Raw genomic sequence first — 12,612 nt, 5'->3', positions numbered from 1 at the left:
AGTTGCTGGTCGCATGACATTTCTGTTTAACACAACCACTACACACATATGTTGTGTGCATATGCATGACAAATACACAAAAACTAATGCACAAGCACACACATGAACTGTCACGTGCACACGAACCAGCATGCACAAAGCTAAAAAATGAACAACCAGGGTTGACATCCACACTCACACATGACTGCAATATATGTAGGGAGTCTTTTTTTGTAACGCATGACTAAACTGCTGCAAAGCTACTGAAAATTTCATAATCCAGAGCTGAGCAAAGAGGAGAGCAGAGGAGAGGAAAGGCAGAAAACAGGGGAGATGGAGAGCGAGTGAAGCAGGCAGGCAGGCAGCAACTGTGGCAGCAGCAGGCTGAGGAGAAGCAGGGCGGAGGGAGCCAGAGCGAGGGAGCTGGGCAGAAGACGGAGAAGAGGGTGGGAGGGGGGATGGGCGGGAGACAGAGAGAGAGAGAGACAGAGAGAGAGACAGAGAGAGAGAGAGAGAGAGAGAGAGCGGCTTCATCACAGAAGCTCCAGCCATCAGGCAGGGCTGCAGCATCCGTGAGGGCCACAGCAGCCACTTAAAGAGCCCCCTTCTTTCAACCCTTGTGGTAAATGGTAAATGGACTGCATTTTATGGCTCCTTTAGCCCGAGAGCCACACACACACACACACAACCACACACACAAACACATTAATACAGCCATGACGTGGGGCTCAGCTGCCATGCTAGGTGCTAACCTGCTCATGAATTCCTTGTCATGCTTTTTCCTGTCACTGCCATTTTGCTTTCAAAAAAATATATATGTTTGCGTTCCAAAAGGAAAACCTGTTACCTATATAATACTAAAATATGAGTTCCTATGAATGTGCAAATGCTCTGCAGACATGCTGGCATGCCTTACACTGTCATCTACAATACATAAAGTGTTCTTACAGACTAAATATACATTACATGGTGGACCTACATAAGCCAAGATTTTATCATTGTATATATAGGCTACATCTTTAATCCACACAAAGGTGGACAGATGCACAGATGTTGCTAATCTTGTGTGGTAGGAAAGAGCATTTATTTCCCGATTTGACGTCAAATAATTGTTGTTGTTTTTTTACAAATACCTCAATATCAATATTGCTAAGTTAATGTTAGGTGTTGCAGGAAAAAAAAGATACAACATAGTTTCACAAAATTTGGTGGCAATTTTGTATCAGCACACAGAGGTATCAAACGTCACTGTACTTTAATGCAGCCTTCAAAACCAGGAAAAGACAACACTTTTAATACAATATCCAAAATCTGAGCCAATATCTAGTCTCATGTCACGCTGTCGTTCTGGGGAAGCTTAGTAGCGTTTCTGTGAGAAGTGCTCAGGTTTCGCACCTTCAGGTCTTCCCCCAGCAAAAACACATTTCAGTGAGCCTGGCTGCAGCGAGAAGGAGAACAAGTGTGCTCATGCATCCCTGCACATGTCGTCCATTTCATCCCTGTCCTCACTTCATCTCTCTCTCCCTCCCTCCCTCCCTCCCTCTATCGTTCCCCTCTCCTTGAAAATGATCTGTTTCACCGGCCTTGTACGCTGACACCAGGGCTATGCTCAGCATGGCACAGACCTGCTTGGGCCGCAAGCTAAGTGGGGAGGGCTGGTTGCTGTGTCATCACCCAACTAGCCTGCCAGCCCTCCGCCCCAGCTATGACACAATCTAAAGGAGATACAACTGAAAATTTGCGATGAAGAAGATGAACTGCTTTCCTTGACAGTTATTCCCCCTCCCCTGCGAGGAATGTATCCAGAACCGGCCCGCCGCCTCTCAGTGACAAAGACACACAGAGCAACGTTCTTCCGTCAAGGTCACCACCTGATCTGACGTCACAGCTGCTCGAGCTGCCAGAACGAAAGCACGTCGGCTCCCTTTGGCATCAGAACGAGACTAGATCGAGGGCCATAATTAGATTTGCCTGAAGCTGAGAGCTGACAGGACTGCTGGTGGAGGAAAGAGAAGAGACGAGAAGCAAAACAGCACAAAGAAGCTTGCACGACTCACATGCATCAGCGACAGCAATGCAAGGCTGTGTGTGGAGACAAGAGACGAGTCAGTTGTGTGTTAGTCAGTGAATTTATCAACAGTCCCACGTATCGATGGACATGTTTGCCACGTGTCATCTGAATCGTGTCTCCTCCTTGTGCACTGGACTGGTGCGTTACATAACAGTCAGCGTGCACGATGTAAAGACAGTGAGGTATGAGACAGAAGGAGAGACAGATACTGTGCACCTGAAAGCACACACACAATATCTATCAGCTAATGATGATGACTAAACAGATTATCACAAGCGTGTTTTGTCAGGTAGGACTTGCTATGTTTTAAGGTACACTGTGTGGACAGGCACTGAGTTACACAACACCACAAAAGTGCAGCATTATTTAAAAGAATCTGTGATTGGAGGAGACCATTCTGAATAAAAATGCCAATTTTGTTACGTAATTCTTTGTTAAAAATAGACAACAAACAGCGTTGCCATGGTAGAATATTTTGGCCTCAGTCCTGTTTATAAACACAACAGCATCAAACTGACCTCAGCGCATTTTGCATCTCGATTAATGCTGACGTTTAGACAGCCATTTTATGATAAACTATTCTTGCCTCTTTTTAAAGTAACAAACTTCACACTTTGAAACACAGAGTACAGGAGCACCAGAGTGCACAGATGGCTCAGATTTTGCAAAATGGCTGCAAATTTCAAGGAAGTTCTGAACTTTCTTGAACCTTCTTTTTCACCCTCTGTGAATATCTGGGAGTATTATTGGCTTTTATGTCTTTTATTGTTTATATTCAGAGGCTGACTGTTCCAACAAGAGCAAGACACAGTCATCTGACATAAATATAGTGTCCCTTAACAGTTTTGGCTGACAGGTACACATAATGGGGACATTCAGGGACTCTCAAGGTCACCCGGCTGTTCTCACACTGACCGTCAGAGTTGACAGAAACCCAAGAGAGACATGTCTCCTCTAAGACAACCAGAGTCCTCTCAGCCTGCCACTGCTGCTGCTTTTCTCTCCTTCCACAGATTCATTTTTGAACAATTAGGAAAGTCTGTCATGTGGAACAACAGTCTTTCAACTGTTACTGCTTCTGACCTTTTCCCCAAAGCCCTGCGAGCACATCGGAGATACGGCCCACTCAACAGCTCAAGAGCTCCACTCTCACACTCCCCCAAGGTCCTCAAGGAGGAAAACATAATTACATTCTGCAACCTAATCATGAAATTAAAATAACTGTAAACACAGCACACCTGGAAGCCAAACGTCACAGACCATGTGATGTCTCTCCTTTGTCTGAGTAAATTCCATAGCCATAGTGTATGACTCAGCGTGACGTCATGAGGCCACTCATCACCTGGCCATTGCGTCAGATATCAATATGTATGGTTAGACTCGACTGACATATGAGAACACCCGTTTATTTGCGTAAGCATCAATCTCCATCTGAAAAGACTTTGGTTGTTAGATACGAGTGAGACCAGAATTCTAACATTGTCAACTACAGTTGAGGAGGAAGTGGAAGAAATTAAACCTATGATCAGAACAGTCACTCCTCTGACTAACCCTAACTCACATTAGGATCACCTCTATAGTAAATTAAACAATGAAAATACACTGTTGCCCATTTTTCTGGGGATCCTCTGAACACCCTCAAGGATCCCTAGTTGAGAACCACTAATTTAAATCACAATCATCTTGAAAATGTTCTAAATTATATGTTTGTTACCCAGAAAGATGCCACAAAATCTGTTTGTTTGAAGCACATAAGTATTAGTCTTATTAATAATGTTACAGAAATGTCCCAATCTCAAAACTCACACCTCAACTGGCTTTGCTATTACAATTAAAGACAGGAACAGAGAATTAATGTGATGCAATGTAATCAAAGAGGCAATATTAAAGCTGTTTAGCACATATACAGTCAGAATTTCAGATTTCGGGCGCCTGAGGTCGAGGGACAAATACCATTCCTACGTCGGGCTGGGATTTGAAATTTTCTGATACCAGTCTTTCGGGATAGTTAAATGATGTCTAAACATAAGCTGTCGTACAAGAATTGGTAAAAACAAAAAAAAAGTAATTTAAAGCAGGTACTACCTAATGAATGAGTAAAAAAGACTTTGAATCTGACTCTGCTATGGACACATTTTAAATGGCAACAATAAGTATTCAGGTTCAACACCCAGCCCAAGTCAGAAACATCCTTTGCTTTAGAAGGCCAGTGTGTAGGATTTAGGGGCATCTATCAGCAGAAATGATATATAAGACTCAAGACTGTTTTCATTTTATTATAACCACCTGAAAATAAGATTTGTATTTTTTGATGCCTTAGAATGAGCCTTAATATCTACATTATGGAGCAGGTCCTCTTCCATGGAGTCGACCATGTTGTTCTTCAGTAATCCAGAACAGACAAACCAAACACTGACTCTAGATAGGGCCCTTTGGATTTTTGCATCAACCATTGTACTTCTCCTACACACTTGGCACATGTGAGAAGCTTCATTTGGTTGTAATCTGCAACCTCACTGCTAGATGCTACTAAATCCTATACACTGGACCTTTAAACAACTGTCGTAAAGCTGAATTGATAACGTCATTATTAGTGTATGTGTGTGTGTGTGTGTGTGTGTGTGTGTGTGTTTGCAAACTCACTTTCTGAGAATTCAGGTAGTATGGGTCCAGGTCCTCCAGTGGTACCGCCACCATTCCGGCAGGGATGTCCCCGTAGATGTAGGGCAGGCTCTTCCCAGCCTCCAGGTCGCTGTTGGGCTTGGGCTTGTTCTCGTCATCGTCATCGCGGTAGCTGCTGTCCTGCTTGGGTGGCTTCTTGTTCTTCTCCTCCGAGATTCGCAGCTCAAGAGTCGCCAAAGATTCCAAAGTAAACTTCTTGAAGCTATCAGGTCCTGGCGGTGCGATAAGGGGTGCAGCCATGTTTTCATCCTGCAGCTACTTGGTCTTTAGGTTTGTACCATCCACAGTAGCAGCTCTGCAGGAGGTGCAGACAGAGAGGACAGATCAACCCAACTTCCACAGTACTTTCCTTCTAAAGACCTTTTATCTGGTGAGTTGAGTAAGTGAACGCCATCTGTTTTTTAAATTTAGCTATAACATGTTCCTTTTCAGTATTAATCTTAAGGTCTTTCTTTGGGAAGAGAAATAGGTTTAGAACAAGTGACAAAATGTGTGAGGGAAGGTCACACACACCCAGAACCATGCATGTTCACGCAAACACACACATATTTACAGGTTTTGCTATGAAGTTGTAATGATTGAATAATTTGTTTAAAGTTGAAAAAATGCAATACAAACACTGCATATGCAAAATATCTGATCACACTCATTGTAGACTGGAAAAAAGTAGCTATAGATAACATAAGGTACAACAAAAATGGCTGCCTGAATGTTTCATCCTTGCCACGTGATTTTTCTCAATCAAAAATAATGTAAACAGGAAAACACACTCAATAAATAACAACCCCAGAACAGACGACTACAACAAGTAGACATCCTGATTGTATTGGGGAGGGGAAACACCATGATAGTATTCCCCACGATGTTTGTACATTTGTCAATCCACATTCAGGGAGAGGACATGTCAAGCAGCAAATGAGATGCAGGAATGTTTACTTAAAGCAGCCTCCAACACTCACCACCTATGGACAAGTATTTATAAAGTCTTGCCCATTCTTTAAATAACTACAGATATAAAACAATGCTGTTTATCTTGTGCAACGCCTTTTATTTTGTGCACGCAGGTAATAAATTAAAGAACAACCAAAATATAAATTATATTGCTTGTGTACTTACAAAGGCAGATGGCTGCCAGAGGCTATAAGTTACAGTAATTACAGTAAAGTGAAACATCCCTTTAAGGATATTAGGATATTAAGCTCCCTCATCCTACGGTATCTCTCTCCATTTGCCTTAATCTCAGTTAAGGAGATAATCTGAACAGAAACATGAAGAGACTTTTGTTCGATGATCCTCTAACAGCACCAGGGAAAAACCTGAACAATGGTACATCTAATATATCACATTATATCTAACTGGTACCTTACAACATGGTCAGTTGTTGGTTTAAATAGACTACTTACTGGTAGGTTTAAGACTGTACTGAGATGATGTCCAGTGGACCTTACGGTGAGCAGGTTCTGTATTTCCCACCACGAATCTCACCAAATGATTGAATATTGAATAATGAATATTGTATCTTTGCTGACTACATAAAAAAAGAACAGCTGGTCATTTACAGAGGTTGATGAGTTATAGAAGCCACATAGAAGCCACAGAGCCTAAACAATAAGCCTCTTATTCAGCTATCATGTTTGATAGCTATGTAGTATGTGGTTATTTCAGGTTTCCTGATACTATATTTTCCTCTTTATTAGTTATTTTGTGTTGTTGTGAATCTCAAGATATTACAGAGTAGGGCTGAAACTAACAAATATTTTCACTGACGATTAATCTGTTGATTATTTTCTCGAATAATCCATTAGTTGTTTAGTTGATAAAATGTCAGAAAATGGTGGAAAATGCTGATTAGTGTTTCCCAAAGCCCAAGATGATGTCCTCAAATGTCTTGTTTTATCCACAGCTAAAAGATAATCAGTTTACTGTCAAAGAGGAGTAAAGAAACCAGATAATATTCACGTCTTAGAAGCTGGACTCAGAGAATTTTGACTTTTTTTTTACCCTACAAAAACACTCAAACGGATTAATCAGTTATCAGGTTAGTTGGTAAAAAATTTAACAGCTGACAATCTTTTAACCACTGCAGCTGTATTACAGGGACTTGAAAGAGCAAAATGAATGTATTTTACATATCTGAGTTTTGTCTGCTGTGTCAGGTCTTCAGGTGTGTAGGCAACAATGGCATAAAGGTGTGACTAAGTATGAGCCAACATTTCCCCCAAATGGGTCCTCCATTAAACCTCCATCAACAAAGACCCCTTAAAGGGCTCTGCTCCTTATGATTTTTTGAACAGCTGTGGAAACACCGACAGAACACACAGCACACTTAATGGCTGCATGACTCAGTAGAGCCATTTCCCAGTACACTTAGATGTAAAAAGGGTATGACGGGTACATAACAACTGTTCAAGCTGCAGGACATTTCAGGGTCAGTATACTAATGTGATGGAGCAAAGAGGAGGAAGCTGAGAGGAGTTTAGTGGGAACACAGCCACACCTGAAGTGAGACATTACCTATTTGAAAAAATGACTGGAGCTATTTTCAACAATTCACCCTACGTCCCATTGGCATCGCTTGCAAACCTTTGTTTATCATCCTAAAGTGGTGGATGTAAAGGGGGGTGCAGCCTAAATAAGGAGACCACTACATCACCTATATCTGAATCACAAGGCCTGCCACTTCCCGGCTCTCCTCTTGCATAACACAATATAATCAAACATGCTCGCAGTGTGAAGCAGATATCACACACCAAAGACTCCCCTCTATCTGAAACAAACACATGAAAACATGCAGCCTGAGAGCCAAGACGTCTGTTTTAAAATGGACCCCGGAACCTCGCAGTCCCTGAGCCTTCTGCTGCTCTGCTGGCGCTGTCCGCTTCAGCACCACACGAGCGCGCACGCACGTTCACACAAACACATACACACACATGCATATGCACGAATGCATACATGCAGGGATGATAGAGAGAAAAAAATCACAACCGATCTGTCTGGAAAATCCGTTTTGCTGTAAACTAGGCCTCCTAGCTGAGCTCAGCCATCGACGCCTGTATAGGCCTGCAATTACCCTGCAATTCTCTAAGTCATGATGACAACACTCGTCTTGGTGTGTCTCAGTCTCAGTCACATCCAGGTTTGGCCGTGCTGTCATTTTCACCAAAAAACACAGGCACACGTCTTTACAGTGCCATTTTCAGAGACGCAGTGAGAAATGAAGACTTGTTTACTAAACCTGTTAATTAAGAAGGAGGGCCTGTGGACGCCATTGTCTCACTTTTTACCCTAATATATTACACAGAATATAAAAGTGCTGCTCGGCCACAGAGAGAAACAAGGGGTTATATTGCGCAGAGAAGTGGCCCGCTACTACCAAATTGGCCAAAGCAATATTGCTGCAGTGGGTGGTTTGTATGTTGAAAATGTCACGCTGTGGTAAACGCAACCCTGCATTTGTCAAAGTCACAAGTGTGATGTCGATGTATCATAATAAATCACAGCAATATGTCGCTTTTGATATTCAGCAAAAGCCAAAAACGATTGATTTTTTTCGGGGATATTCTGTGCGTTTTTTGCGCGTTGCCTTGAAGGATCTGCACCACACCCGTGAAGCCATGTCGACTGCCAAATCAATAAGGGCTCTATCTGTGCACAACATAGCCCTGAGTATGAAGCTAAAGGCAGCATTAAAACACACACACAGTCTGAAATATGAGGTTAGACATATTAAATAAGACGATTAGGGATCAGTTATGATGTTGCCACACCAATATCACCTGGAGGAATGTAAATTTCTTGGCTGTTGATGATGGAAGCAGGATCAGGCTACTCACATAGCATCGAAGCCTTATGGTGTTTCAACAGCATCATCCTGTAGTCCGGGTGGTATACAAAAGCAAAATCAGTGACCACAATGTGAAATAAATCTTCGGGGTTTTTGGCTTTTCTTGGGCTGGAACAGTCAGACGGCGCCCTACCTGAAGCCTAACCTACGAGACATTTTCCCCCCACAAAGATTTCACCAACCCCTCTGATGCTCGACGAAATAGTTAATCCGATAAATTCCTCGCGATCGACATCAATTGATTGATAAATTTCTTTTTTCGTGCTCTGGTCCAGCCATGAGATGCTCAGCAAACGCAGACACCCTCTTCCATCATGCTCCAAAAAAAAAGATGCGGGGCAGTGTGCAGCTCTGCGACATTTGCGCAAGGATACCGACAGCGAGAAAATCTACCGTCACCTAACAACATATGCGCCGTTTTCTCAAACGATAAAAAATGAAGGATACTCACTTTGCAAGCGTTACAATGAATCCGGGAAGCCGTTGCAGGACTGCAGATGTGGAAAAGATTGAGGAGAAACTGCGGTTGTCGCCATATTGTTGCTGCTATCTTCCCCCTCAGCGCGAGCAGTTTCCCTGCATAATTGATGACTCTCAGCAGAATGTAAGGGAGTGTCGGCAAGTGCGTTTCGTAAAATCGTAAAGGTCATTTAGGCCTGCAGCCTCTAAACCTCAGTGTGTTTCACAAAACACAGCTCCCCGGGCATGGAGAGGAGCCTGGGTGAGTCTGTGCACAGAAAACGCGCACAAGGTTTTTCTGACAAAACGCATCGGCTCACAGTGTGTGTTCACTGTGGTGAGTTCACAGTGCAGGAATTTATTTTGCTGTCAGGCTGTGGGCACTCAGTCAGGGACAGCTTCCACAAGGCCACTGCATGTCTGAGATACCTCTGACACAACTGTTTAAATCCAAACATGCCTAGACCATATTTATATATTACATTTACTACATATAATAATAAACTTTTACTTTGTCAAGTGCATTTTAAAACATAATGTGTCACCCATAAGTGGAATAGAAGATTTATTCCTGCCAATTTATGTCACACATGTCACACACCTCACATCTTGAAGTAATTACAAACTATTCTCATTTATAGCCTCTGCATCAGGCTGCTGCCCTCCTTTAGCACTCTGCTCTATAATTACACAAATTAATATGCAAATAGGCAGCTCTTAATCTGGTAACCTGCCCCCCTGTCTTTTGTTGTCACATAATGTGCGTGTGTGTGTGTGTGTGTGTGTGTGTGTGTGTGTGTGTGTGTGTGTGTGTGAGTGAATACACTTGAAACTAACTGAAAATCTTTTAAAAAGTGGATCATTATCTTCGCTACAATAAGTAGTAGAAGTAGTAGTTGTTGTTGCTGCTGCATTTTAAATGCTGTATTTTGTCATGATCTCATTTCAGAGTTTTTTCACATTTTATGCACTTACATCCAGTGGTGTCAAGTAATTCTACTTACTTACAATACTCAAGTATTATTGGGAGTGTGTATAATTTACTTGAATTTTTACACTTCTGTCAACTTTCACTTTTACTACACGTACATTTCCCCTGAGCATCCTTGATACTTTTATAGGGAAGGAAGGGTGGAAGGAAGCAAGGAAGGGAGGTACAGACAAAATTAAGGAATGGGAGGGAATAAAAAACTGGATTTTGTTCTTTACATCTTGAAGTTCTTGTTTTTTCTTCAGGTGTAATATGGGCTCCATTTGAAGGTGGTGCCCATGATAGAAGAAATCAACTTCGTTAGTCTTTAGATTGTTATTCCTTTCTTTTTATTACCAGCATTTACTTGTACTTTTACTTTTAATACTTACATTTAATATAACTGAACAACATTTGATTTTTAAGTGCAGTAAATGTCAGATATTTTAAGAATTTTCCTCAAGTAATACTCTAATAGGTGACTAACTTCTACCAAAGTCACTTTCTGGTAAGATATCTGTACTTTTACTTAAATGTGGCGTTCAGGTACTGTACTTCATCCACCACTGCCTTCATGTGACGTCATTGACTGGAAAGAGCTGCCTTTGTTTTTGTTTGCGGTTAAAAAGATGTCTTAAGGAGTCTAACGTTAAACTAAATGGAGTTTAAAGGACTTCTGCTGTTTCTGAGTGCTCTGTGTTTGAGTGCTCTGACTTCACCACAGGACAGTGAGTACAGCCGGGGCCAGGGGTGGGAGGGAAAACATCCTGTAACAGTTAGCCTTTTTAATGTATTATTATTAGTTGTCTTTGCACTGTTTAATGACATATTCGGTTAAGGGCCGATTGTTGTAGAGAGTAGCCAACAGCTAGCTAGCTTGCAGTATTTTCCATAACGTGTTGCCATGGTGATCGAGCTTGGTTGTTAGGCAAATGGATGTTAAGTCAGTCAACATGGTTCACATTGACCATAAAAGTATAAATAAAAGTAAGAGCTAGTGTCTTTTAGATATTTAAAATATTATTTTCTAAAATTTCCTTTTGAACAGTTGAAAAGTTTGCTCTTCCCTTTATCTCAGTGATATCTAAAGTGACACTACCTGTAACTGTGGAGAGAGAATAAATAACATCCACACATCCGCAAATTAAAGATTGAATTCATTAGCAACAAAACACACTCTTGCTAAGTTTAACAGTAGCTAATAATAGCCAATGCTATCAAAGATACACTAACAAACTGTTGTGTCGGTTTACCAATTTTTTGGCAGTTGGGAAGATGCTAGTGATTACGCTTTAGCATGTAACATTAGAACTATCATTACGCTAACTAGCTACATTCTAAACTGTAACGTTAGCACTAGCATTAAGCTAACTAGCTACATGCTAAACTGTAACGTTAGCACTAGCATTAAGCTAACTAGCTACATGCTAAAAAATGTAACGTTAGCGCTAGTATTTAGCTAACTAGCTAATGTTACATTTTAGCATGTAACTTTATCCAAGAAACATTTGAATGGTTTTATCACAAAAGTAAAACAAGAGTTAAACATATGGTACCTAGTCAGGAGACGTGTTTGTTGTTTCCGGCTTGCAGTTCACGGAGTCCGGGGACACATAAAAATGAAAACTGTTAGCACCGTTCTCTTTCCGTTACATGACTGCGTTCAGCGCCGACAAAACGTAACAAAACGTTTATTTAAACGGAAATGGTGGTGTGTTGGACACCCAGCTGTGTTAAGCAGGCGCAATCCCTTTATGGCAGGGTTTAGTGCAGTTAAATTAAAATGGGTTTTACTGGAATGGAAAACATGTTTACACTGCCAAAGCAAATGTGAAAAAAAAAAGCAAAAATTTAATGTACAGTAGGTAAAGTTTGCCAGATATTGGTTTATATACCTGCTGATTGGGTATACCTCTAACACACACACAGGTGTGGCCCACCAGGTGTACCCAATCAGCAGTGACATGCAGGCCAGCCCTTGGTAAATATGGGCAGGGGGACAACATTTCATGGGTGGGCCCCTCATCCACACCCATGAGGAGGATCTATACATTTATGTATATTTATTTATCATGTAAATACATATAGCTTGTATTGCCAATGATTTAAGTCAGTAAGTAAAATGTTATACTTTATACCATTTAAAGGTTAACCATAGATCTTTTCTGCCTGCAACAACATAAACAACAGAATGTCATTTCAAAAGTGACATGTAAACTTTATTTGATTGTGTTTGTGAGGATGTGGGCAACGGCCCCTGGTTGGGCCTCCTGGTGCGTCTCGTATAGTGGGGGGCCAGGAGGCTCCTGAGGCGGCGTGGCCCTGGCAGGTCAGCATCCAGATCCAGTCCAGGCACCACTGTGGTGGGACAATCATCAGCAGCCTCTGGGTGCTCACTGCTGCACACTGCTTCCACAAATACCAGTGAGTATAACTTACACTCCTCACTGATGTGACTGACCTGTACTCGGTCACATTTGTTTATAATTCACAATCTTTATATAATTGACAATAAACTGGACTGGGCTAAGAACACTAACGCTCTCTACAGGAAGGGCCAGAGCCGTCTCTATTTTCTGAGGCGACTGAGGTCCTTCAACATCTGCC

The 12,612-nt window shown here is 41.7% G+C and overlaps 2 protein-coding genes across 10 annotated transcripts in view; one reads left to right on the top strand and one right to left on the bottom strand.

The window, feature by feature from the left end:
* scn8aa (sodium channel, voltage gated, type VIII, alpha subunit a) overlaps positions 1-11,670 on the bottom strand; it is a 62,274-nt gene extending 50,604 nt beyond the window's left edge. For 3 of the 9 annotated variants that reach the window (XM_050064055.1, XM_050064056.1, XM_050064054.1), the window contains exons 1-2: positions 9,028-9,264; positions 4,694-5,027 (exon numbers count right to left, since the gene is read on the bottom strand). In XM_050064055.1, the coding sequence (XP_049920012.1) occupies positions 4,694-4,972 (279 nt within the window). In that variant the 5' untranslated portion in view covers positions 4,973-5,027; positions 9,028-9,264. The other 6 variants (XM_050064058.1, XM_050064057.1, XM_050064051.1 and 3 more) reach the window with 4 other exon arrangements.
* The window catches only part of LOC126402256 (transmembrane protease serine 11D), a 4,766-nt gene continuing 2,766 nt past the window's right edge, over positions 10,613-12,612 (top strand). The window contains exons 1-2 of the mRNA XM_050064059.1: positions 10,613-10,733; positions 12,246-12,429. Coding sequence (XP_049920016.1) covers positions 10,664-10,733; positions 12,246-12,429 — 254 coding nt within the window. The 5' untranslated portion in view covers positions 10,613-10,663. The remainder of the gene's footprint in view (positions 10,734-12,245; positions 12,430-12,612) is intronic.

This window comes from Epinephelus moara, chromosome 16, assembly GCF_006386435.1.
Source record: "Epinephelus moara isolate mb chromosome 16, YSFRI_EMoa_1.0, whole genome shotgun sequence".
In the NCBI taxonomy this organism is placed as follows: Eukaryota; Metazoa; Chordata; class Actinopteri; order Perciformes; family Serranidae; genus Epinephelus; species Epinephelus moara.
Note: the sequence above shows the minus strand (reverse complement) of the source record. Positions and strands in the feature narration are given on the sequence as shown.